The 25808-nt window shown below is 42.3% G+C and overlaps 2 protein-coding genes across 6 annotated transcripts; both read right to left on the reverse strand.

Annotated features, from left to right (window-relative positions):
- Positions 1-249: 249 nt before the first annotated feature.
- Positions 250-14557, reverse strand: rab3gap2 (RAB3 GTPase activating protein subunit 2 (non-catalytic)). 4 transcript variants are annotated; one of them, XM_037241800.1, is made up of 35 exons: positions 14181-14557; positions 13960-14042; positions 13493-13607; positions 13182-13263; positions 13015-13062; positions 12868-12943; positions 12669-12770; positions 12375-12474; positions 12067-12165; positions 11840-11988; positions 11678-11757; positions 11409-11507; positions 11196-11335; positions 10887-11082; positions 10660-10803; positions 10385-10467; positions 10032-10096; positions 9799-9889; positions 9598-9719; positions 9302-9515; positions 9123-9220; positions 8941-9049; positions 8716-8876; positions 8471-8645; positions 8268-8399; positions 8087-8193; positions 7949-8015; positions 7777-7847; positions 7672-7707; positions 7516-7590; positions 1663-1878; positions 1508-1597; positions 1105-1329; positions 859-1023; positions 250-682 (listed from the first exon to the last, which is right to left on the reverse strand). In XM_037241800.1, the coding sequence occupies exons 1-35, from the start codon at positions 14281-14283 to the stop codon at positions 530-532; spliced, it is 4071 nt and encodes a 1356-aa protein (XP_037097695.1). In that variant the 5' UTR covers positions 14284-14557; the 3' UTR covers positions 250-529. The 4 variants fall into 4 exon arrangements, with proteins under 4 accessions (XP_037097695.1, XP_037097693.1, XP_037097694.1 ...); XM_037241798.1 differs by having other exon boundaries at positions 7462-7590; XM_037241799.1 differs by having other exon boundaries at positions 13951-14042.
- A 2331-nt stretch (positions 14558-16888) lies between these two features.
- Positions 16889-24980, reverse strand: kcnk5a (potassium channel, subfamily K, member 5a). Of its 2 annotated transcripts, XM_037241600.1 has the most exons (6): positions 24473-24980; positions 20287-20398; positions 20016-20182; positions 19765-19933; positions 18391-19348; positions 16889-18360 (listed from the first exon to the last, which is right to left on the reverse strand). In XM_037241600.1, coding segments are annotated over exons 1-6 (1593 nt in total). In that variant the 5' UTR covers positions 24659-24980; the 3' UTR covers positions 16889-18359. The 2 variants fall into 2 exon arrangements, with proteins under 2 accessions (XP_037097495.1, XP_037097494.1); XM_037241599.1 differs by having other exon boundaries at positions 16889-19348; positions 24473-24979.
- Positions 24981-25808: the final 828 nt, after the last annotated feature.

Raw genomic sequence — 25808 nt, forward strand, 5'->3', positions numbered from 1 at the left:
AATAGAATAGAATAGAATAGATAGAATAGAATATGCATACAAATGAAAGTATTTATGTGTAAATACATAAGGTGGCCCCGCCCTCAAGTTGGCGGAGCAAACCAATGGATCACGCCCACTACCTAGGGGGCGGGGCGAAGACAGTAGGGTTTAAAGCTAGGGTTAGTGTCTGAGTGACGTCACATATCAACCAGCCATGATTTGATTCTAAAGATTCAGTTCACTTAAAAGAACTGGAATGCACATCACTAATACACAAACAATTAAACAAGGTTCTTTGTCTTCATAATAACAGACTTGATTGAAGATGAGGATCACCAACTCAAGTATCATATACATTGCTAATTTGTTACATACAAAAATATGGGACATTAAAACAAATAGTTAAGCTCTATTAACATGATTCAACATTTGATAACATGAACCAAACAGGAAAATAAAGACAATATGACCCCTGTTTACTGAACTTTGTTTACTTGAGGAGCTCATAAGGTGTCCTTTGTGTATTTAACTGTCAATGTTGGGTGAGTCAGTCTTCCGCCGTAAGGACGTCCACGGCTTCTAATAGGTGCAGTGCCAGGCTGTACTGGCCATGGTTCTCGGGAAGCATCTCGATCACGCAGCCCACCAGCCTGCTGGTCTGATGGAGGGGCACCAGGGGGCACCGCAGCTCACTGGGGTCCTGCAAACACATGATAAAGAGAATACACTGCATAAGCATACAGTATAGTAATCTATTTTTAAACATTGTCTGGTGGGGGCAACCCGCATTTTCTGTGGAAAACACTTCTTGATGATATCTTTGGTTCGGATCCCCGACTACCCAAAGATCCTAAAAGAAAGTGGTTGAGTCCTCACCATAGCTTTGAGCCATGTGCACAGGGTGGGAGGCAGGCGGGCGAGTAGCTCCATAGCAGGCTGTGTTTGGTTCTGACTCCGCAGCAGCGAGTAGCTCAGCCTTTGTCCTGTGATCATCAGCAGCTGAGAGCCCAGCACGTCCTTGTCTTCCACCTCTAACATCACCTAAGAGGCACAACAGTGCGTCCAGTCGAAATGCGGGCCCGTTATCTGCTCATGAATAAATGTGCCAGTCCTCGAACTGACCTCTTCCGCCTGCGAGTCCAGGCCTTGGTTGTAGAGCTGGCAAACTAGGTGTCGTCGCAGGTTGTCGGGGGAGACCTGCAGCAGCCCGCCCAGCTCCAGACACAGCGAGGGCCACCACTCGGCCCGGGGGCCGCTCGAGGGAGGCGTCCGGGGCCCTGCGCTCGCGTCGGCCACGGACGCATCGTCGATGGACTGCACCCAGGCGGCTAGCACCCGCAGAAGGAACTGACGCATATAGGAGAGTGAATAGAAAATGAACAAGTGACTACCGTACGCAAGACAATAACAACACAGCATTAGTTTTCTTCGTTTTCTTCTTGACTATTTCATGTGTGTAAGATTTGTATTTTTTAAAGGTCACAATAAGTAATACATGAGACAGAAAAGAGGAAAGAAGTCTCACCTCCTGTCGTGATAGGACCAGTGCTGGGTCCATATCTCCACTTGGCATTAGCTGAATGGTGGTCAGGTCTCGAAAGAAAGCATTCTTACCCTGGAAGAATGATTCAAATGATTTATCCGGTAACAGAAGGAAAATGGAGGACCCTCTCTCCTCACCTTGCTGTCAAACAGGCTGAGGGGTTTGACCTTGAGGCTGAAAGTCAAGGCGGCATGTAGCAAGGAGGCGAGCAGACAGTGGTGCTGCACCAGGGGATAGTGGACACCTTTCTGCTCCATGGCAAGTTCAGCTATGGAGGCCGGGCCTTCGGCACCACACCAAACCTCCTCCACCGAAAGCTCCGGAGGAGGAACTTCAGCTACGGCGGAGTCCGCCTGGAGAGGAGCAGGGTACGCAAAGAAAAATGCTGATGATTTTTCTTTTTTTATATGCAGGTGCAAATATCGAAAAAAGTTTTTATTCTATTTTGAAATGAAGCTGGAACATATAATGTGGAAAAAAGGAAGTGCTGTGAACTTCAGCCACAATAGTCCATTTATCAACACAGGGGGACACCCTGCCTTAGTCACCAGTCAATAGCAGTCTCACATGCACAAACAACAATTCACTCTTTCATTCCCAACATCGATGAGTGGGAACTGAACACACGTGCTGCCTTCACAAAAGTCAGCCAGGTGAGTCATTAAATCAGAGACTAAGTGTAGAGTCTTGATACATATATTTACTGTATGGACGATTTAGAGCAGGGGTTCTTAACCTTCGAATGATTCCAGACCCCCCAATGGATTGTCCAATATGGTACCATACCCCCTAACCCTAACCCATTTGTGATGTAAACAAAATGCAGCAGCAGCAACAACCTACTACCTTACTGTCTCTTGCCTTCTCAGCACCTTTACTTATTTCTGGTATCAATAACAGTAACAAACCTATAACAACAAGAACAGTAACAATAATAGTGATTCATTCACGATACATCACGATATAGTGCTCTACGATCGATATAGAACAATATCCTGATTTATAACAATTCATCCGCAAAATCAACAAGGTACTGCAAACTCTTTATTTAGGAAATTACAAAGTGCTTCCAAACGAATGACTCGAAGCCCAAAGGGGAGCGGATTTCCTCGTCTTCTTGGACAGACACTAGCCATAGCACCAGCCCAGGAGCCGCGTAGTTGTCGGCTCCCCTTTCACGTGCCTGCTCTGCTCACAACACAACACGCCGCGCACTGCTCCCGGAAACAGGAAGCAAGCAACAATGAACTGGATTTCAAAATAAAGTGGCGTCTAATGTCCGAGGTCAAAAACGGGCGATATAGATCGATGTTTACGTTTAGCATCGATGCCGACAAATCGTAGAGCATTATATCGATTAATCGATGTGTATCGATGAATCGTTACACCCCTAGTTTCAAACTACTTTTAGGGTTTCTAAGAATAGGGTTTCTAATTAGGCTTTCAAAACTAGGGTTAGGGTTTCCGACCAGGGTTTCCAAGGAGGTTTGCCATTGCTAATTAGGGTTTCAAACTAGGGTTAGGGTTTCCGACTAGGGTTTTAAACCAAGGTTAGGGTTACAAACTAGGTTTTAAAGCTAGGCTTAAGGTTTCCAACGAGGCTTTCAAACTACTTTTAGGGTTTCTAAGATTAGGGTTTCTAACTAGGCTTTCAAAACTAGGGTTAGGGTTTTCGACTAGGGTTTCCAAAGTTAGGGTTAGGGTTAGGATTAGGGTTGGGGTTAGGGTTTCTAACTAGGCTTTCAAAACTAGGGTTAGGGTTAGACTTAGAGTTAGGGTTAGGGTTAGACTTAGAGTTAGGGTTAGAGTTAGGGTTACTAACTAGGCTTTCAAAACTGAAGTTAGGGTTAGGGTTTCTAACTAGGCTTTCAAAACTAGGGTTAGGGTTTCCGACTAGGGTTTCCAAGGAGTTTTGCCATCGCTAATTAGGGTTTCAAACGAGGCTCAGGGTTTCCGACTAGGGTTTTAAACCAAGGTTAGGGTTACAAACTAGGTTTTAAAGCTAGGCTTAAGGTTTCCAACGAGGCTTTCAAATGACTTTTAGAGTTTCTAAGATTAGGGTTTCTAACTAGGCTTTCAAAACTAGGGTTAGGGTTTTCGACTAGGGTTTCCAAAGTTAGGGTTAGGGTTAGGATTAGGGTTGGGGTTAGGGTTTCTAACTAGGCTTTCAAAACTAGGGTTAGGGTTAGACTTAGAGTTAGGGTTAGAGTTAGGGTTAGGGTTAGGGTTACTAACTAGGCTTTCAAAACTGAAGTTAGGGTTAGGGTTTCTAACTAGGCTTTCAAAACTCGGGTTAGGGTTTCCGACTAGGGTTTCCAAGGAGTTTTGCCATCGCTAATTAGGGTTTCAAACTAGGCTCAGGGTTTCCGGCTAGGGTTTTAAACCAAGGTTAGGGTTACAAACTAGGTTTTAAAGCTAGGCTTAAGGTTTCCAACGAGGCTTTCAAACTACTTTTAGGGTTTCTAAGATTAGGGTTTCTAACTAGGCTTTCAAAACTAGGGTTAGGGTTTTCGACTAGGGTTTCCAAAGTTAGGGTTAGGGTTAGGATTAGGGTTGGGGTTAGGGTTTCTAACTAGGCTTTCAAAACTAGGGTTAGGGTTAGATTTAGAGTTAGAGTTAGAGTTAGAGTTAGAGTTAGAGTTAGGGTTAGAGTTAGGGTTAGGGTTAGAGTTAGGGTTAGGGTTACTAACTAGGCTTTCAAAACTGAAGTTAGGGTTAGGGTTAGGGTTTCTAACTAGGCTTTCAAAACTAGGGTTAGGGTTTCCAACTAGGGTTTCGCCATCGCTAATTAGGGTTTCAAACTAGGCTCAGGGTTTCCGACTAGGGTTTTAAACCAAGGTTAGGGTTACAAACTAGGTTTTAAAGCTAGGCTTAAGGTTTCCAACGAGGCTTTCAAACTACTTTTAGGGTTTCTAAGATTAGGGTTTCTAACTAGGCTTTCAAAACTAGGGTTAGGGTTTTCGACTAGGGTTTCCAAAGTTAGGGTTAGGGTTAGGATTAGGGTTGGGGTTTCTAACTAGGCTTTCAAAACTAGGGTTAGGGTTAGACTTAGAGTTAGGGTTAGGGTTACTAACTAGGCTTTCAAAACTGAAGTTAGGGTTAGGGTTAGGGTTTCTAACTAGGCTTTCAAAACTAGGGTTAGGGTTTCCGACTAGGGTTTCCAAGAAGTTTTGCCATCGATAATTAGGGTTTCAAACTAGGCTCAGGGTTTCCGACTAGGGTTTTAAACCAAGGTTAGGGTTACAAACTAGGTTTTAAAGCTAGGCTTAAGGTTTCCAACGAGGCTTTCAAACTACTTTTAGGGTTTCTAAGATTAGGGTTTCTAACTAGGCTTTCAAAACTAGGATTAGGGTTTTCGACTAGGGTTTCCAAAGTTAGGGTTAGGGTTAGGATTAGGGTTGGGGTTTCTAACTAGGCTTTCAAAACTAGGGTTAGGGTTAGACTTAGAGTTAGGGTTAGGGTTACTAACTAGGCTTTCAAAACTGAAGTTAGGGTTAGGGTTAGGGTTTCTAACTAGGCTTTCAAAACTAGGGTTAGGGTTTCCGACTAGGGTTTCCAAGAAGTTTTGCCATCGATAATTAGGGTTTCAAACTAGGCTCAGGGTTTCCGACTAGGGTTTTAAACCAAGGTTAGGGTTACAAACTAGGTTTTAAAGCTAGGCTTAAGGTTTCCAACGAGGCTTTCAAACTACTTTTAGGGTTTCTAAGATTAGGGTTTCTAACTAGGCTTTCAAAACTAGGGTTAGGGTTTTCGACTAGGGTTTCCAAAATTAGGGTTAGGGTTAGGATTAGGGTTGGGGTTAGGGTTTCTAACTAGGCTTTCAAAACTAGGGTTAGGGTTAGACTTAGAGTTAGGGTTAGGGTTAGAGTTAGGGTTAGAGTTAGGGTTACTAACTAGGCTTTCAAAACTGAAGTTAGGGTTAGGGTTTCTAACTAGGCTTTCAAAACTAGGGTTAGGGTTTCCGACTAGGGTTTCCAAGGAGTTTTGCCATCGCTAATTAGGGTTTCAAACTAGGCTCAGGGTTTCCGACTAGGGTTTTAAACCAAGATTAGGGTTTCAAACTAGGTTTTAAAGCTAGGGTTAGGGTTTCCAACGAGGGTTTCAAACTACTTTTAGGGTTTCTAAGATTGGGGTTTCTAACTAGGCTTTCAAAACTAGGGTTAGGGTTTTCGACTAGGGTTTCCAAAGTTAGGGTTAGGATTAGGGTTGGGGTTAGGGTTTCTAACTAGGCTTTCAAAACTAGGGTTAGGGTTAGAGTTAGAGTTAGAGTTAGAGTTAGGGTTAGGGTTAGAGTTAGGGTTAGGGTTAGGGTTAGGGTTAGGGTTAGAGTTAGAGTTAGGGTTACTAACTAGGCTTTCAAAACTAGAGTTAGGGTTAGGGTTTCTAACTGGGCTTTCAAAACTAGGGTTAGGGTTTCCGACTAGGGTTTCCAAGGAGTTTTGCCATCGCTAATTAGGGTTTCAAACTAGGCTCAGGGTTTCCGACTAGGGTTTTAAACCAAGGTTAGGGTTTCAAACTAGGTTTTAAAGCTAGGGTTAGGGTTTCCAACGAGGGTTTCAAACTACTTTTAGGGTTTCTAAGATTAGGGTTTCTAACTAGGCTTTCAAAACGAGGGTTAGGGTTTCCGACCAGGGTTTCCAAGGAGTTTTGCCATTGCTATTTAGGGTTTCAAACTAGGGTTAGGGTTTCCGACTAGGGTTTTAAACAAAGGTTAGGGTTACAAACTTGGTTTTAATGCTAGGGTTAGGGTTTCCAACGAGGGTTTCAAACTACTTTTATGGTTTCTAAGATCAGGGTTTCTAACTAGGCTTTCAAAACTAGGGTTAGGGTTTCCGACCAGGGTTTCCAAGGAGTTTTGCCATCGCTAATTAAAGTTTCAAACAAGGGGTAGGGTTTCCGACTAGGGTTTTAAACCAAGCTTAGGGTTACAAACTAGGTTTTAAAGCTAAGGTTAGGGTTTCCAACGAGGGTTTCAAACTACTTTTAGGGTTTCTAAGATTAGGGTTTCTAACTAGGCTTTCAAAACTAGGGTTAGGGTTTCCGACCAGGGTTGCCATTGCTAATTAGGGTTTCAAGCTAGGGTTAGGGTTTCCGACTAGGGTTTTAAATCAAGGTTAGGGTTACAAACTAGGGGTGTAAATCGCGGGTTTTGTAACGATACGATATCATATCGATACAAAAAACCACGATACGATATTTGCCGATATCTTAAAGCCTGCTGTGATTCATTCACGATACATCACGATATAGTGCTCTACGATCGCTATAGAACAATATCCTGATTTATAACAATTCATACGCAAAATCAACAAGGTACTGCAAACTCTTTATTTAGGAAATTACAAAGTGCTTCCAAACGAATGACTTGAAGCCCAAAGGGGAGCGAATTTCCTCGTCTTCTTGGACACTAGCCATAGCACCAGCCCAGGAGCCGCGTAGTTGTCGGCTCCCCTTTCACGTGCCTGCTCTGCTCACAACACAACATGCCGCGCACTGCTCCCGGAAAGAGGAAGCAAGCAACAATGACCTGGATTTCAAAATAAAGTCGCGTCTAATGTCCGAGGTCAAAAACGGGCGATATAGATCGATGTTTATGTTTAGCATCGATGCCAACAAATCGTAGAGCATTATATCGATTAATCGATGTGTATCGATGAATCGTTACACCCCTACCCCAACCCTAACCCTAACCCTGATTACGGGAGATCGAGTCCCATACCCCCAGCATTTGGGTCCCATACCCCCAAGGGGTATGGATACCCCCGGTTAAGAACCCCTGATTTAGAGTCTTCCATGAACATAACGTGCACATTTTTGGAATGTATAAAAAAAGCACAAATGGAGCTGATAAGCATCATTTACAGCTCATGCTTTCGGCAGATTGCTACGAGCCACTGGCCACTCTTCATGCCGTGCTGTGGACTCTTCTGACTTACAAAGTAGTTGACAAAAGACAATGGGCACTGATTCTTAACCAAGAGTCCAGTCACCTCCATGAGGACCTGCAGCAGCTGGACACAGCATCCCAAAAAGGAGGTCAAAGCTTTGTCTCCCATTCCTACATCCTTCAAATAGAACAAAAGAAAACCCATCACAAGCGATCTTTTACAAAAGTGACTGAATGAAAATCTTTTAAAGATACGTACCCGTCGGCAAAGGCGATCTTTGGGTGATTTGCCCACCTGGAAATGACGCGATAAATCATGTTGGTCTGGAAAATATCTCGTTGTCATTGTGAGGGTACAGCTTACCTTCTCGATGAGGAAGGCTGCTGCAGAGAAACGTTTGACAAGAAAGGTACTCCACATCATTGTGCAAATACCTGTGGGAAAGATTTGATCAAGAAATGAGCTGATCACACTGCTTGTAATCAAACTCATGGCATTGTGTAGCAGGCTTCAGGAATATGTTAGAAAAGCCCACCTAGTTGGATATGCGGACTGGAAACCAGCTTCAGATGTTCCATGGCCCGGCACAAGTGGACACCCTCCTAGAGGAGAAACAATATCAGCAAATGATGCATTTGAAAGAAAAATCCTAACGATGGTGTGTGATTCTAACCTCTGGATCTTTGTTCCACTGCACCACATACTCCCAGCAGCAATGAGCAAAGAGCAAGTTTGGCGAGAGGGAGTGTGGAAAGCGTTTGCACAGTGCCACCAACAGCCCTGCGGGAGCATGCCGAGAAGATTGTAAATAAAGGTCCAGCATGTTACAACAGCCTGATTTGATTTCGCTTGACCTGCTGTTCCATCTGCGTTCTCTTGACTTTCTTTCACATCTTCATCCTCTGGCTTCTGAAGGATTTCATTTAGTTGCTCGGGAGCCAGGTTATGCCTGAACACCCACTTGGAGACATTGTCAGTGATGCCACCTTTGGAGACAATAATTAGGTTTCAGGCTCGTGAATTATGTCCAAAAAAAAATCCTAATCAGGACTTGAACCTGAGCCTCCCTCCAGCAGTGTTTTGATGGAACACAGCAACGCAGGGCCTCCTGCTGATGCAACAATCGGCGGTACTAAGAGTAGCGTCTGCAGCACCAGTACATCCTCCAGCTGACGAACACACACCACCCATTGCTCCAGCTCCAAAGACACTGCTTCCCACTCGGACTGTAACTGTATTCAAGCGACACTTGCAATTTTAATAAGTAGTAAATAGTCTTTGCTGTGTGTGTGTGTGTTCTACCTTGCTGTCCGCCCTGCTGGTGATGCTGGCCTTAGCGGCACGATGAGCGACAAAAGCAGCCAGCAGAGCGGCTGCAGAGTTGTGCGTTTGCGCCAACATGTTACGGCACTGCTGCCACCAAGGTGAGACAGACTGGGGGTCCCATGACTCTTCTATGGAACCTGAACAGAAGAGGCAAAATGGAAGGTTGTGAAAGAAAATCACACTCCAGAAAATCATACATACCCTCCATGTTGCTAAGCAGAACCAGAAGCGCGTGAAGATTTCTCAGACATTCTGTCGGGGTTTGGAGCACATCCTTTTCCCGTTGCAACCAGACATTTAACAACAGAGACTTAAACAAGACAAAGGGATAAGATGATTAAAAATGGTTATTTTTAAAATGATATTTTTAGCTCTCATCTTACTAGTAGCTGCTGTGGACTGATGCCAGCCCGTTGCAATTTGTCACAGATTTGATGTATCGAGCTTTTACCACATAGACAAGCCCAGAAGATGAAGCTCCCTGCACAGAATGCATTTCATGTTAGAAAGTGTATTGGGGTTATTAGCACAATATGAATAATAAACTGATAACTGTGTGTACCTAGCTGCTTCCATTCTGCTTCGGAACACTGGATAAGCTTCAAGTGCCCATCGTCTGTGCATTCAATCTGCGATAGGAAGGCTTGGGCAGTCAGAGGTGCGTCCGGTGCATCTTGAACAAAACAAACGCTGGGCCTGGAGTTGAACTTGGCGTAGCGTTCCAAGGTGGGAGTCACGCGTGCCAAATCACTCTCAATTCCACCAAGGGAGTCCAGCTGTTGGGAGGCAAAATCATTATTTCATAATCTATGATTCTGAATCATGACATTGGGTTCAAAAGGCAAACTTTTATGTTACAGGTTCATCATGCTGCTCGGTGTCGGCAGAAGAGTTCATGCGCTGGATGTCGGTGTAAAGCTGAAGCAGTTTGAGCTGGGAGGAGCACAGCTGCATTAACACTGGATCCACTTCTTCGCCAGCTTGTTTGAGAAATACAAATTTAGACATGATGAATGCTCAAGTCAAAACGCTCTCTTTCAGACATGCCGCTCCCTCCACCTTGCTGCTGCAGAGTGCTGAGTAAGGCGCGCGTGATGTTTGTGAGACATGAAACAGGAATGTTCTTGTTGGACAGCAAAGACTCTAAAGCCTGCAAAGCATGAAAAGAAGGAGCACAAATCATACTTGGAAATGTGTGATTTGGATTGTGACCATGTGATCTCATTTAGAAAGCTGTGTGCAGGCAGACATGCAATATTAAAGTATGTAGTACGGAAGTAACTTCATCATACCTGTTTTTGAACGGAGGAATGTTTGATATCCAGCAACAGGCTTTTGGTCTCACTCTCCAAAATATCTTAAAAGAGAAGAAAACTCCTTAAATTGAATGTCTGCGATTCTACAAAGTCTAACCAAAAACTGATGCTCACTTGACCAACGTGAGGAAAATAATTATTTGATGCCCTGCTGATTTTCCCACATAAAAATCAATGAACAGGATTATTTGTAATAGGGAGACAGAAGATAAAAAAAAAAAAATCACATGTAAATAAAAATGCCTTCAAAATGACTAAGTCAACAGGGACCAAATAATCCTTTTTATATTTGTTCTATAAACTGCAAACAGAGGTCAGTAATCTCTCACCAGGCTCCATTTCTCCGCTCTTGAGTATTGTTGTCAGTTTCTTTAACAAATGCATATCTTTGGCTCCTTCACTCTTCTTGTCACTGCAATGAACACAATTCATTCAAACTAGCAACTAGCAAAACAATAAAAGGTGTAGTGGCTGAATTTGTGTCCAAAGAGTTAGTGATGTCAGGATCTGCCATATGTGTGCCATACATTGTAACTTGTAATGTAAATATGCTTTATATATTATTTTCAGTGTGCGCACATGCATGCTAGCTTAGTGAACCAACCTGAGGGCCAGGTGGAAGGGAACATTGACAGTCCTCAGGGCTTCTGTGACGGGATCCAGCAAACACACTTGATGGGTGTGGATCTTCCATCCCTGACTGGTTACACTGTTCACCCCTAACAGACGGTAACCGGCGTACAGCAGCCTGGAGGTGAGCAAACACTGAGATCCTAAGAAATCCAGACTTCACACTGGCTGTTTGACATACAACACCAGTTTTCTGTCTACCTGCAGTGTTTGCCCACAGTAAATGCGCCCACTCGAGGTCCGTACTGCATCGCCCATACCTCCAGGATTCCCCTGCGGGGGGCGTAAATAACCAAAAATAATGCATGGCGTCTGGGGAGCGAAGTTGAGAGGGAACTTTCCCGACTGACTTGCTCCTCTGGAACATGCAGCCAACCCAATTGGGCATCTCTATAACCTTTCAGGAAATAAAATGATTTGTTACTCATTTCATCGGTCGTATGAAACAATGGTACTCATTTCGTGGTACAGTTTTTGGCCTGGTTCTTCTCCCCGCTGCTTTCACCTTACCTTTCCACATGCGAATTGCAATCCCTCTGTTTAGGTCCAGCAGAGTGACTCGACCAAAGTCGTCCGTCACTCCGGCTAGCGTGTTGCAAGGTGATAAGCAAATGGACTCGCCATGGCGGCGAGAGTCTGGGAGACCAAATCTGAACGAGAGAAAGCAGGATGAAAACTGAATGCCAAATCTCAAGGAATCAATGTATTATGTATTATTATCACCTGATCCCCAGTGGTGTTGCAGGTTCAACCTTGGGCTTGTGTTTCTGGACAGTCTCATCGTCATTCTTGTTCTTGTTCTTGTTCCATCCTAGCCAACCACTGAAAGAGGAGCAAAGGGACGAGACAAAAGCATGGTCAACGATCGATATTGTGTCCAAGCGTGTATATAGACATAACAAAAATTGAGCAGGGATCACAAGTTCTACTAGGCATTCCCATTTTTGCCAATTAAGCTGTTATGTTTTTTTTTTTTTGATATGCATCCACACCTGGCAGCACTGAATAGGGCTGATGTAAGTTTACTGGCCACAGCGAGAGCCACATGAGAAAGAAGAGGCTGGGTGCTTCCCTGGGAACACAAAGTGTTCAATATTAAAGCCATCCATATATCGCTGGCCTGTAAATATTTTTCCACAAGTGTGGTGGCTCACCTCGACCGCATAGTAAAAGCCAGCGTAGGGGCCGCTTCCTACTGTGACGTACTGGCTCATGGCTGGAGGACTGCCTTTGATTGAAGCATTGAACCCCCCCAAAATAGAGGCATTCTTCATCTGATCAAACACATTGAGTGTCATGACACCTACCAGAGAGAAAGAGGGAGAAATCCGTGGAATGAGGCAATTTGCTGAGTGTTGCAAGCATTTGTTGATCCACTTACCCACACTACAGTGGTCTACATTACTGTCCATATCCTGGAGACCCCATTTCTTATAAGCCAGGGGAGGAGGTTGAATTGCATCACTACCAGCAGCTGCCGCTAGAGGTGTATAACGTAAAGAGGGATGATGTGATGAGAAAGCTTTAAAGAATGACAATATTGTCAGAACCCATGAAACAATGATTCCATTATCCGATTTCCCCTTAGCTCGGAGACATCGTGATCCACTTGAAAACCATTGGTCAATGGGAGGGATGTATACAGTAAATGAACATTCGGAAAACAAACAAACAAACACGTGGCGGTACCTCTTGCCACCTGGTTCCTGCAAGCCCGCAGTGACTGGAAGAGGCTGAAACCATCGATGGTGACCAGTGCAGCAGGGTAGAGGATGCTTAACTCTTCATGCTGAGAAGGAAAATGTTACTATTAGGGCTAAAGAATCTTAGGATAAACAGTGGCTCTAAATAATTGATCAACGATCAAAATAGCTTTTGATTCATTTGACAATTGTTGATTAATTGTTGCACCTCTTTGTTACTACTCTCACGAGTGGAATTGCAGAAGAAGATGAATACGAAACAGTGTCACACATCTCCTACCTGCTCAGTTACACCGGGATGGCGAGGGATCTCGTATGTGCGACACTTTAGCCTTAAAACTTGGTCCTCGTGAAGCAGTTGAGCCAGGAGCAAAACCCCATTCTAATGAAAAGCATTAACATTAAACATATCGTGCCTAATAATGAAAATTCACGATGCAGCAAGCAATATGGAGGTGATGGATTTCAAACGACTCTACCTCTGTGTAGAAGCGGACATAGCCAGAAGTGAAACCCACAACCACACATGTCCAATCCGGTCTCCCGGTAGAACTCCTACAAATGACAGCCACCTAATGTTACATTTACTCGTATTACAAATCTTACGGGGCGGAACAAAAACATACCTTTTCTGGCTTGCCAGTGGTATACAGATGGTGCTGCTCACACGCTCTCTGTGGAGAGGAATACTTGTAACTAATCCCATAATAAATACAACTGGTTCATGAAGCAAATTTGAAGTTTCATTTCCCATGACTACGTTTTAGCAAAAATGAGAATCATCTGATCTCACCCTTCTTCAGTGCTGAGTACTCCACTCCAAGACACAGCCAGGGTCATCTCTTCTCTGCCACCATCATCTGTTCGCCACTTAGCTGTGAAAATCAGCCAAATATAATTTAGCAAGAAATGATTTACGTACCATCAACATTTTCTTTGGGGATTGTCCGCAAAGAGTTGTCACGCAGCTAACTATCTACTGTGCACTCACACGTGGCAACGTGTTTTGTGTAACTAAATGGATAAATACTGCCTTTGTCTTTTGTGATATGCTGCAATTAAACGTGATTTTGACTTTTATAGGGGCATGTGTGGACACCTGACCTGAGAGAAAAACAGCCTTTTGTTCATGAGCCACCACAAGCAGATCTGAGCAGGGAGACAGGGATACCACACAGTCCTGCAGCCACCGTGCACTTAACTCGGTGCTTTCCTCCACCTAAAGGTTCGCAGAAAAACATCACGAATAACAATGTGGCCTTCATCTGAACAGAGAATATTTCTCACTTCCTCCATCCTTTTTTATAGGGCTTGAATACATTACAAAGAGTTTGACACCTGCACTGTGGTTTAGAATATAGAATAGAATAGAATATAGAATAGAATAGATCTTTATTGTCATTGTCACACATGTACAACATGTTTAATGGACTGAATCAATCAATCAATCAATCAATCAATCAATCAATCAATCAATCAATCAAAAACAACAACCATTAACTTTTGCTAATATGCAGCTACAGGGGAGAAAAAAAAAAAGATTATGAAAGAAAACCACAAACCAATGTGGCCGATGTAGCTTCTTGCTCTTTGTTGATGCCACTTTCCCAGGCTGTTTCCCAGTCATCCGTGTCCCACGATAGTTCATTTTGAGCTAGGAAGGCAAACAGCTCATTTCAGAGTGTACAAGAGACTCGTACCATCTGTTATTAAGTATACTTGTGTGTGCAACACTTCATCCCAGATCCGAAAATATTTTAGTCTGTTTGTCAATGATGATGATGTCGATTACCTGTTTGATTCTTCTCCACTGGCTCAGTCTGACCGTGGAACAAATAGTCTCTCACTGTCTTGAGCTCTTGGAGACGACAAAACTCCAACAAACAGCAGGACATGTCGTCTCTGTCCTACCTGGACCCAATTTGACAGAAATATTTCCAGTTAGCCTGATGTGGGCTAAAGACTTCTTGGAGAAGAGCAACGCAGTCTAGGGGTGCGCTTAAACTCCCCGCTGTCGTGTTATGACACCCTTCACACGATATCGCTTTCTTTTATTAGCTTAAGAAAAATATTTGTATATATAGCCATAAAACACTAAGACGCGTCTACCATGTTGTTTACGTCAACTCATTAGCATCTAGCATAACATTGGTTTGTTTCCGGGTTACGAGCAGGTCAACCTTTTCAAAGTAAAAGCTATTCGGACATGAAAATAAGATAGAATAATTGTTTGCACAATTTAATGGTTATATATTTATGCTATCCGCACAGCAACAACAAAAAAAAATACTCGTATTTTGCTGATATCACTGACACAGTTAGTCAAAATGTGCACAAACAAATCAAATTAGACCTAAAAAAAAAACTTCACCAAGACAATTTGTACAATATACTAAAAACAGTACTTAAATAAACAGTATTTTTCCAACCCAAAAAATAATTGTTCATAAACAAGCACATTTGTAACTCAAGCTTCCACTATTGTTATTTTTTATTATGTCATGACTCTGTAACCCTCCTACGTGTACTTACAGGGTCAAAGGTCAAGAGAATGTTTCCCTCCTGTGAATGCATCGATCAACATAAGCATCTGCTGGTCTCATTGTTCAAAACTGCCTTTCTTTCCCATCGTTTCATCCATTTAAAAAGCAGCATGCGTGTTACCAGGATACTTCCTGCATCTTCACTAACAAATACACTAAGGCCCACGTCCGAAATGCGCAGAGTACAGTGCGTGCACATATAAATAAACACATACAAATTCTCCTCTTGGGGGTGACCAAAAGTTTCCGGCCCGGAAAGCCAGGCACAGAAACTCAGGAAATAATTGGGTGTCAGAGAGGTCCTTGGGCCGCTTTCAGTCACATTTCCCCATCCTGGTCCGTTAGGTACAGAGCTGTTGTTAGGTCTGCTGATTTATAAGCCGCAGAAACAAATCTCCATCTGGTTCCCCTTCTTCCCTTGTTGACAAGCAAGTGAACTGGCATCACTGTGTCCCTGGATAAACGTGGCTTGTATTTAATCGAAGGACCTCTTCAGCGTCTGAGCTTGAAGAACTTGGAGATTTGTTGTGCAGGGCAGATATAGACGAACAAGCATTCATCCTCACAATCACACCTACGGGCAATTTGGAGTGCTCAATCGATCTACCATGCATGTGTTAGGAATGTGGAAGGAAACTGGAGCAAGCATTGGGAGAACTTACGAACTCACACACAGGAAGGCTGGAGCCGGAATCAAACAACAACAACAACAATAATAATAAAATAAGTATTTTGTACTATTTATGAATCAAGGGTTAGGGTCAGAAGGAGGTGGGAATTTTTCTGAAGCAGAAATACCTTACGTGCTAGAAAAAAGTATTTATTTATCTATTTTTTAACAGTCAAAAATACATTTAGGGACACATGAAGCCATCTCTGATTACAATTTGCTCTTGACCTGTTTAGCGTGAAATGACATATAATGCCTCTCAGAGTCTCAAGCACCAAAGAAATTTGTTACCCGTTATGTGTTAAACACAAAACATTTTATATTTTGTAATATCCGGAAACTGCACTGACGTGTTATGTAACCATCGGAACGGACTTTGCAGGAGTAATCTCTTCACAGGTACACTCTACTCCTGTGAAACACAAACTTTGGAGAAAATACCGTAGTGTGAAAACCAGAGTCTGGTTTCAGGACTCCTTGTGTAATGCATCTGCAGAAAGTATTCCTCTGAGGGCGCTATAATAGGTTCAGAATTCCAAAACTCTTGAAGTATTGTTGGCTTCTTTGTGAGGAGCTGTGCTGAGCTTTAAATGGGACCCATCCATCTATATTTTTGACAGCAGTTATTCTGAGTGAGGTCACGGGTGAACTCCAGCACACATCTGCAGTTTAACCTGATATGTATGTTTTGGGAAAAACACAAACCTCTCAACGGTAAAGCAGAATTGCAGCCACGGTACCTCATACTGAACAAAATAAACGCGTTTTTGCTTTCGTATTTTACGATACACTGATGTGTTACCTTTACCTATGATTTCTGGCCTGTGTGACACCATTCGACATATCTGTGCAGAATTTCAATAGCTTATCACACCAAGGGTCCATTTTCCAGCATTGTTTTTAGTCAACTGAGGTCACAAAGATTTTTATTAATTGTTTCAGATTGCTCAAAATTACCCGACAAAAATCTGAATAAAGCTCAGCATACAAGGTGTAAAATAAATTAGATAGAGAAGAGTCTAAAAATATGTCACCAATTTCTGGAACAAATAGGCTACTGACTAAAATTTGATTTAATACTCAGCACGTCATCTCAGCATACACAAAAAAATCCACTAATCTGTTTTCCAAATTGGCCAAACAAAGAAGAAGACACAGCCATTTTTCAGTGAATGTTTATTTTTATTTGAAATATACAGTTGTTTGTTTTTTTAATTCAAACAGCCTACAAACAATAATTTAAAACATCATAAAAAAAAGTCAATTTACACAAACACTGGAGTTTTCACACAATGGAGCGACATTAAGGCACAAATGCAGGACAATAGGTTTAACCACTTGCAAGTAAATTATCTTCGGACAAGTTTGACAAGTACCAGGACTGCATAACAACGGCGCACCAATGTATCCGCTATAGAAATGACAATGGTAGAAATGTACACAAAATGTGACCAAATACCAAAAATGGTGGGGGCCCAAAAAAGAAATGTCTAAAAAGACCCAGTGTGGAATATACACAGATTTCAGCATTATACTTCATTTCCCCTGCTTTGCAGTGGATTTATTTAAGGCAGTCTAAAAGGCAGGAGGTGTTCCATGCGCACAAAAACAATGGATTCCCAAAGATTTAAAATCTTAAAATAACTCGGATTTCCAAATTCACAATAGCCTTGTTTGACACTGCAATTGTTGGCATCTTCCCATAAGAAGTCACACTAACGTTCTTGTGCTGAAATGCATGTGCAAATAGCAGGAAGTGAACAAAAAAAAAAAGGACTTTTTGACACACGTACACACGCACACGTACGTCATGAGAGTATGGATCTGCGGAGCGTTAACCTAGCTGGCCGTCATTTGCGCTACTACAGTCATCTGGGTCAGTGCGAGCCCCCAAAAGCAAACAAGTAGCAAGGCCACGTCCTCAGCTGAGGTGTTTGTGGCTGCCGATGGGCTTTCAGACAATATTGACTTGACAAACACAATGAAGCGGAATACTTTCACTCCTACTTTTCCGTCACATTGCCATGTCAAAGGGCATCATCATTTACGTACATACAGCGGCAATATTTACCTGCTCAAATGTTTTTGTTTTGACTTTACAGCTTTACATTTGGGTTTACAGTACCTCCCTATCGCTTATTGATGATGGACCCTTCTCAAAGTCTTTTCCATGCAGTCAAAACCAAATACAATCTCAGACAGCTACTCATCAAGGATTTTGGAAAACGAAACAACAAAAAAAAGAGAAAGAGTTTGGCTCAGGTCAAGGAAAAAAAACCAAAAAACATCTGCACTGCAATGGACTTTGGCCTGTGCTCATTTTGATGGAATGGTGCGAGTGACGCAAACACTCTCGTAGCTCCAGACGACTACCATGCCCAGCATTTCAAATATATTTTAAACACCAATATGGCGTATGCAACTTCTTAATATGTTGAAACATATAGATCATTTATTAGATGTCGAAGAAATGCACTTTAGGAAAAACAGTCGATTTGGAAACACAATACCTGATGAATCTTTTTCTAAATCTCCACAAAAGACTGCAAGAGGTGATGAAGTCTCAAGTCAATATTCATTTAGGCTGTTTATGTCCCAAATGATAGGGATTTGAATTCATGATAAAAAATAAAGAACATTCAAATGAAGGAAAAGAACATTCATTTGGTTTGGAAAGTGATCATTTTCCAAAGCCAACAGTGCAATGGGATTGTTTGAGTTCACATTAGAAAAGTTTCAACGGCATCAGCGTTCACAACAGAGGCAGTGTTGACTGCGTGCACCGCAACTAAGGTTCTGTATTGTCTTCTTTTGCATATTCCTCAACAAGAGTCTCGTAAGAGCGGCCGTGTTCGAAAACATCGCTGGCAAAAACCGAGCCGTCCGACTCGGAACTTTGCTCCTCCTTGGAGACGGTTTCAATGTTTTCATCGCATGTTGTTATAGACAGTTTTGCTTTGGAATCATCCTCCTCTTCCTCCTCCTCCTCCTCTAGATTATTGCCAAGAAAGTTTTCCTCATCAATGAAAGTAATGTTTGCATTTTGGAATGTAAGAGATTGGTATTCTTTCGAAGCCCAAGTCCTTCGAGTCGTTCTCCCACAATGTCCTCCACCTCCACCATCCTGATCCACATCTTTGTCAAGCTGGTTTTCATATACTTGATCCTGGTCCAGTTCAACATCCCTATCGCCATGTTCCTCTGTTAGCAGCAAACCATTATCAGAGCCCAGGAGGTAGTTTTTGGACTTGGAAAAGGCAACGGTGACACGATCACTGAAGCTATATCTTCTTTTCTGCCGTGGCGAACGGTCTAAGCAGAGAATGGTGTGGCCATTAAAGGTGGTGCTATCATTGCAGCTTTTGGAGCGAGCCGTATCTTTGGCTTTGGCTTTTGCCTTGTTGATGGCGTTCCCCGCGCTGGAGTCGAGTCGCTTTTCATTTTTAGTGCCAATCTGCTTGATCAGGTCGTTGTAGCCTTCCTGCTTTTTGGACAGGAATCTGAAGATGTTGACGTCATTGGGGGTGGGCGGCAGACGAGGCGCGGCTTTGTGAGATTCTTTATAGTGCCGCAGCTCGTCCAGGGATAGTTTGCGTAACTTGCGTCGTTTCTTTAGCGCTTTGTGAGCCTCGATCACCATTCGCACTTTCCAGTTGAAGAATAAAGAGAGCCAAGCCAAGCCCAGATAAATCCAAACCTCTACAAAGTAGCGGTATAAAGTGGGATAGTTTTTGGTAGGGTCCACACCTGAAAGGACGTAAGAAAAAAGGTTTAAACCACGTCAAGGTCTTGTAAAAAGAAAACAAAAAATGCAATAAAACGAATGTAATAAAAGCCCAACGTCTCAGTGTGATTGAAGGTTTTGAAATGTTGAAACTGACTTGTCAGGAATGTCTGTTTGTTTGGATAAAGGACGATTGTGACGAATGGATAATAACAGAGCAATTACATCCTTCCGCTTGTAATGGTGAGAACAAAGTAATCAAACAAAAGTCACAAAGCAGTACAAATAAGCCATAATCAAGAGTCCCGACTTTGAAAACCTTGTTAATTATCTATTCAAAATATTAAATCATCATTATAATGGACTCAAACCATGAGCAGCAATATATTGTATCGATTCCCCGATTAATAACAAATAAAGCATTTTCCCACAAACATACCTGCTACCAAGTCACCGAATCCGATCGTAGTTAAGGTGACAAACGAGAAGTACAAGCCTTCAACATAGGTCCAACCCTCCTGGGACATGAACACAAAAGGTGGAAGGACTAAATGAATCAGCAACCCCCAGAGAAGAAAAATAGCTGTGCAGGTAAATTGAGACTTTCGCTGAAATAGAAACAACAAAACATCTGTTCAAATGGAGATCTTTGGCATTGTTATCATCATAACAGAGCAAATATCAAGTTACCAGTGAAAATCCTTTCTTAGTGAGAAAATGACCAATGTGCTTGGCTCGTCCACCAAAGAACTTCCCAAGCTCGCTGATCCAAGTAAGACACAAAGGCACACCAAAGAGCCCATAGAAGATGCAAAACATACGTCCCACTACTGTTTTGGGAGCAATGTTTCCATATCCTTCAAAAAAAAGAAAAGAAAAAGAGTTTTAGGAAATTCCTCAAACCACTGAACAGAACTTGGAGAACATTTTGTTCCAACGATTGAGAAGTACAAGTAGTTACCTATAGTAGTTATGACTGTGGCAGCAAAAATGACAGCATTTGGCCAGTTCCAGTTGTTGAACGTCTTGTTGCCAGTTATCGTGACTCCTTGGCCGGCAGCATCGGAAACTATCTGGAGACAAACATGACAAAAAGTATGTGAGATAAATACAGTTTGTCTGCACGAATCATGGAAAGTGTCTTTTAAAAAAATGACAATAATCCATTTTGTTAGACTTGTATTTTGTGTGTGAGGCTGAAAGCTTATATTTTCTTCTTCACCGCATACATCCTGTAGAAAAAGCTGATGTTTGAGTCACTGGAGATAAGATGAACTGTTTTGATGGCTTCAAATAATCTTTCCACTGCGTACAAAGGAGAGTGCACTGTGCACCTTATCACCTTTAAAAATTAAAGTTGTGCAGAAAGTGCACAAAAAACTGTTACGTAACTGAGATTGTTTTTTTTTTTTTCTTGAAATTTTGACCATCCTCGAACCCAGAACGTGTTTAGTAAGATCCGCTCAACACAGCATATGCAACGGTTCTGAGCCGTGAACAAGTCGTGCTGGAACAACCTGACCTTGCTCTGTGTGATTTTTTTTTTTTTTCTGACACAACACAATTGAATATTTGCCAACTAAGCATAGTTTGAAGACATCCTTCACCTTCTTTCAGTGGGAAGGGCATTCATGTATTTGTTTCATCTGCCAGATAAAAAAAGTGCTGAGTTTTAAGAAAGAGCTGATTCGCAGGAATACAATGGGGGCAGAGCAGCACCACCTTTCTAATATGGAAGACAGAGGTCAACAAATTCATAATATTGTATAGAACACATCTATAAGTTCAGCGACCTTGATCGTCTTAATCAAAAACAAAAAAGGATACCCGATAATAGACAACCTTGCCTCCCTTGGCACAATTTTCTTGGCTCGAATAATCGAAATTCATGAGTTTTTAATCAAACGGTAAAGGTATGTATTCACATATTGTTTAAATTGTGTGTAAACATACACAGAGATACAAATTTCTAATAATTAATGAAGGGAATTTCTGTAAATAACTGCTCTTATTTCTGGTAACCCATCCGTGTCATGAGGGCGGGTGACATAAAAACATAAAACAAAGCTCGACATTGATAAACAAAATAGATAAGTGTGGCTTGAGGTATTGTTATAGTAGTATCCAACAATGAGTATTTCACTTTGAAAACGAGGTTTATTGTGCCCTGGCTCAAATTACAAAGAAAGGATTCCTTGATACTACGAAAGAAGTGAAAGCATCACCAAATTGCAGGCTTAGCTAGCTGATGCTGCCATTGTGATAAGCAAAGAACTGTGAAAACCGCAAGACCATTTGTTATCTAGCAGCTGGCAAGCACTCCATTCCGAAGTATTTTTCCACTTCTGGGTATGAGCGTGACGCAGCCAAGGAGCAACAGCTGCCTGTAGGCAAGATGAATGAAGTCACAAACTCATGCTCGCTCATATCATTCTGGATTGATTTCAACTTTGGAGTTTGCAAACACCATAAAGGACAAGCTGTGTTCAAGTATCTGGGCCTTCAAAATAAAAATATGAGATCTTGAAATGTTTTGAAAATGTCTCAATCAAACATTTGCTGCTGAACAGACATGGGAATATTATTTCACATTTTGCTTTGTTTCTACATTGGAAAGTAAGAACACATCCGCACATAAACACATTTGCAAGTGGCTGCTTTAAAGTTCCTTGTAAAATTTCACGAGACCACAAGACTTGTCAAACTAACACTACATGCACAGTCGCTGTTCTTACTTGTTGTGGACACTAAGGAAATAAATGACAGGGGGTCCTTTAACAGACTAGAATGCCTTCCAACTTAGGTAGAACCTGCATTTGTAATAGTACTTGTACAGTTTACTTTTAATATTTACATCAAATATTTGAAAATTCAGATTATGCTTATGCTGCGTGACAAAATAAACTTTCGTCGACTGGTTCACTGCACGCCATTTGTAATCTCAAAAAGCCGTTTTTCGCTCGAAGGCCTTTTTGCCGTCATTTGTCATGCAGCAGTTGGTGAAGTGACACATGAGAGTTCACAGTATTTTTAGAGTGGTGTGGCTTATTTGGCGTGAACTAGGGTCCGGCTCATAGCGTCACTATTTGACCAAATGGAACCCGTTAACAGATGGAAATGAACTGAATAGAATGTCTGTTTCCAAAAGAAGAGAGACACATGACAGAAAATCAAGGTCAAGGATCAAAGATTCAGTCAGAAACTACTCATGTGTGAAAAAAGAAAGAATGTGATTGAAAGTCACACTTTGCTATTTCAAGCCACATCGCTTCAACGGCACCGTAGGCACATGACACAGTTCAATCTCGTGCAGAAAACAGGACGCTATTTCATTCACTGTCAAACTTTTAATCTTACCACGGGCCATGTTGGACAAAGACGAGACAGTAGCATCGATGAGCACACTTTTCAGACCTTAAACGTGACCGGCCAGGCATGTGCCACTGGACTGTACGAGCACTTTTAAAGTCAGGTTAAAAAGGGTGTCAAAAGACAAAATGTTTAAAAAGTGCAGATTGCATCATCGTAAATGATTCATGAACGCTTGGTGGGGGGGTCTCAATCATTGCATGCATCATAAACATGTTCCCTTTTCCTGGCAAATACTCTTCATTTCATTTCAATATGAACTGCCCATTATGTTGGTCAAGTACGTATCTCCTCTATGGGGCCATTATGTTGTGGAATTCATGCATGAAGTGAATGGACACTAGCCCTATTGTAGATCTCTTGTCATTGTTCAGAAGACACTTTTGGGCTTTGCAGTTCCTTTAACCCCAAAAAACCCAACGATTTTAGTCACTGAATAATTAAAACTAAGGAAATATGTGCAAATCATGTTTGAATTCAAAGTTCTTGAAGCTGCACCCTGAACCCGATTGCTCACAATTCACGCATGTAGCAGGACGCTTGCATAATGATCATTTATTTGCAAAAGGAAGATAACCAACACCACCCTCACTTTGCTGAACTTTTATGACAGTTTCTCAAGCGTCTACATTGATGTGACCATAAAAACTAACCACTCGAAAGGACGTGACGTTAATGGTAAACTTGGAGTTTATAAAGGAGAGGGCTAACTTTCTTAAGAAGTGGTCGTATTGATGAGATCCCACCTGCCTTTGCAACAAGTGCGTGTCAGTGGAAGAAACTAATTTTCATGTCTGGAGTTGTACTGGAAACACACAAAAAAAAGATCTTACTTTTTTTCCCACAGCAGCTTTAAATTACACTTCCAGAATCTTTATGTGCTTAATGTTCCCATACATGTGAGGCCTTTGCAGGGATTACTCAAGTCCAACGAATTGGGGGAGGTTCATGGGTATATCCTTTTCAGTACCCCAAAACACAAAAAACAAAGAAAAAAAGGGGGGATGGGTAAGGTAATAAATCTCCCAAATACTGATGTCGGCCCATATGGGGGACATGTTGAGACATGCTTTCCGTCTGTCTCAAAACTGCAAAGAAACAAGTGTAAAAAACAACAACCTAAAAACAAAACAAAACTGAAAAGGAAAAACAGTTTGTCATGGTTCTGGAAAAAGCACCCACACCTTGGAGAAAGGGGGGGGGGGGGAATCAAAGAAGTGATGCATTATGAGAAAAACACCTGTGGAAGAGGAATGCTACATTTCTAATGCTTTCATTGGAGGGAGGGAGGGAGAGGGTGAACCCACAGGTCACTGGTTTAATAGCCGAGCACTTCTGACATTGGCAACTTTGGACATTGCAATAGAACACCATGTTGATGAAATTACACAAGGTTAACTTCCTTCATGCACCCGCCAAAATGCTGAGCCGTGCATATATGCTTACAATGTACAAAGTGCACATAGTGACTATCAGGTTTGTAAATGCCCAACATAAAACAAGTATTAGGTTGGCATGGACACAAGCAACACATCACAGATAACAGGAATACTAATAAACAGTTGTCCTTTTTGTTTTCCCACACACACATTATTATATATACACACACATATGCATAGAGTATGTTGGTATGTGTGAATGCAAACCCTCGGGCTGCAAAATTAAGCAATGACAGCATTGATCCGCAAGATGAACTGACATGACATGACTAAATTCCTCAACACTAGTGAACTCCATTCACGCGTCACAAAAAGTGTCAGCTAAATTATTATTCATACCTGCAATATTTTCTCCAAGTCATCTTTCGTCAGACAAGGGAAGTCCTTAAGTAAATTTTCCTTCTGCCGTCTGTAGTGCTTTGCGGCCAGCTTCCAATTGGGCTCTTCCAGAACTTGAAAAATAGCTGCCCCAATGGACAGGTAGAAAATAATTGCAGAAGTCAACAATGGGCCCTTATCCACCATACTGGTGTGGAGTGACTCCAAGTGGGGGATGAAAGTAGGGAGGGGGAGCTTGACAGCAGCGCGAGGAAGAGTGCAGCTCAAGCAGTCATTGTCGGAGAATGTTGGAGCTTTCTTGGTCCACGCAAGCTTTATGGAAAGTCGACGCGCGCCACACTTGACAGCGTTTGTCCTCGCACATAGCCGAAGAGGCAAACATGGGGGGTCAAATATTGTCTCCAGCAGATCAAGTGCAGCCACTCTGCTATTGTTTCCACGTGCAGTCGGAGAAATAGGGTGAAGTCGCAGTAGGAGTGGAGGACTTCATAAGATCCGCCCAGAAAGAGAGGAGGGAGAAGGCTGGAGAGCGTCCGCGAGGAGGGGTGGGGGGTGTCGACTTTTGCTTTCGTGTTTTGCCCTTTTTTTCTTCTCTTTTTTTTTGTGCCCGTTTTAACCACCACACAGGTGCGCGCCTCGCAGTGAGGAGACGCGCAAGAAAGTCATGCGTCAGAAAGTCATGCGTAATTTTAGTCTGAACAGAGGTGGACTAAAGTACTCAAATTATTGAAGTAAAAGTGCAAATACTTGTGCATAAAAGGAGGGTGGGTGTGACTAAAATGCAGTTATACACGAAAAGAAAAAAAAGCATGACTTGCTGCAGGGACAGTCTAAGACTTTATGTAAAAAAAAGCCTAACGTTGCTTAATGTTCGACAACTGTGCACATCCCTACACGAGGCCACTTCATGCTCTAAAAATATGAAATCAATCATTCCAATATTTGAACTATTTCAGCTTGGCAGCAAGGGGAACAATAATTGCTTGGGCATGAACAATCATACGGTGGACTCTGACTGTTTATGTCTGGTGGTTATAATAAATGACTCGCCAGAGGAACGAAAACATTGATTACACGTCAGTTAAACGTTGGACTGCCACGCACTAGGAATCCTGCTGTGCCCACGCCCGTCTCATCCAATCTTGATAGAGTGCTTTAGATATTTTTTGGCAAGCAGAACTTGCTATGAGTCAGACTCTGCCACACTCTGGTATGGTGTTCCACAAGGCTCGGTTTTGGGGCCTCTATTGTTTTCATTGTATCTGTTGCGCATGGGTTCCATCTTCTTTTTAAAGTGCCCTATAAAAAAGCCTAACTGAGTTGGAAACACTTTGCA

The sequence above is a fragment of the Syngnathus acus genome, chromosome 22 (assembly GCF_901709675.1).
Source record: "Syngnathus acus chromosome 22, fSynAcu1.2, whole genome shotgun sequence".
NCBI lineage: Eukaryota > Metazoa > Chordata > Actinopteri > Syngnathiformes > Syngnathidae > Syngnathus > Syngnathus acus.

Excerpts from the sequence above, each read along its gene's own strand:
- rab3gap2 (XM_037241797.1), bottom strand. The coding sequence starts at position 14,283 with ATGTCCTGCTGTTTGTTGGAGTTTTGTCGTCTCCAAGAGCTCAAGACA. Across the intron at positions 12,475-12,668 it reads ATCCCGGTGTAACTGAGCAG|CATGAAGAGTTAAGCATCCT; the intron begins GTAGGAGATGTG and ends TTTCCTTCTCAG. Across the intron at positions 10,804-10,886 it reads ACTGTGGGCAAACACTGCAG|GCTGCTGTACGCCGGTTACC; the intron begins GTAGACAGAAAA and ends GCTCACCTCCAG.
- kcnk5a (XM_037241600.1), bottom strand. The coding sequence starts at position 24,658 with ATGGTGGATAAGGGCCCATTGTTGACTTCTGCAATTATTTTCTACCTG. Across the intron at positions 20,399-24,472 it reads ACTTGGAGAAAATATTGCAG|ATAGTTTCCGATGCTGCCGG; the intron begins GTATGAATAATA and ends GTTTGTCTCCAG. Across the intron at positions 20,183-20,286 it reads CACAGTCATAACTACTATAG|GATATGGAAACATTGCTCCC; the intron begins GTAACTACTTGT and ends TTTTTTTTGAAG.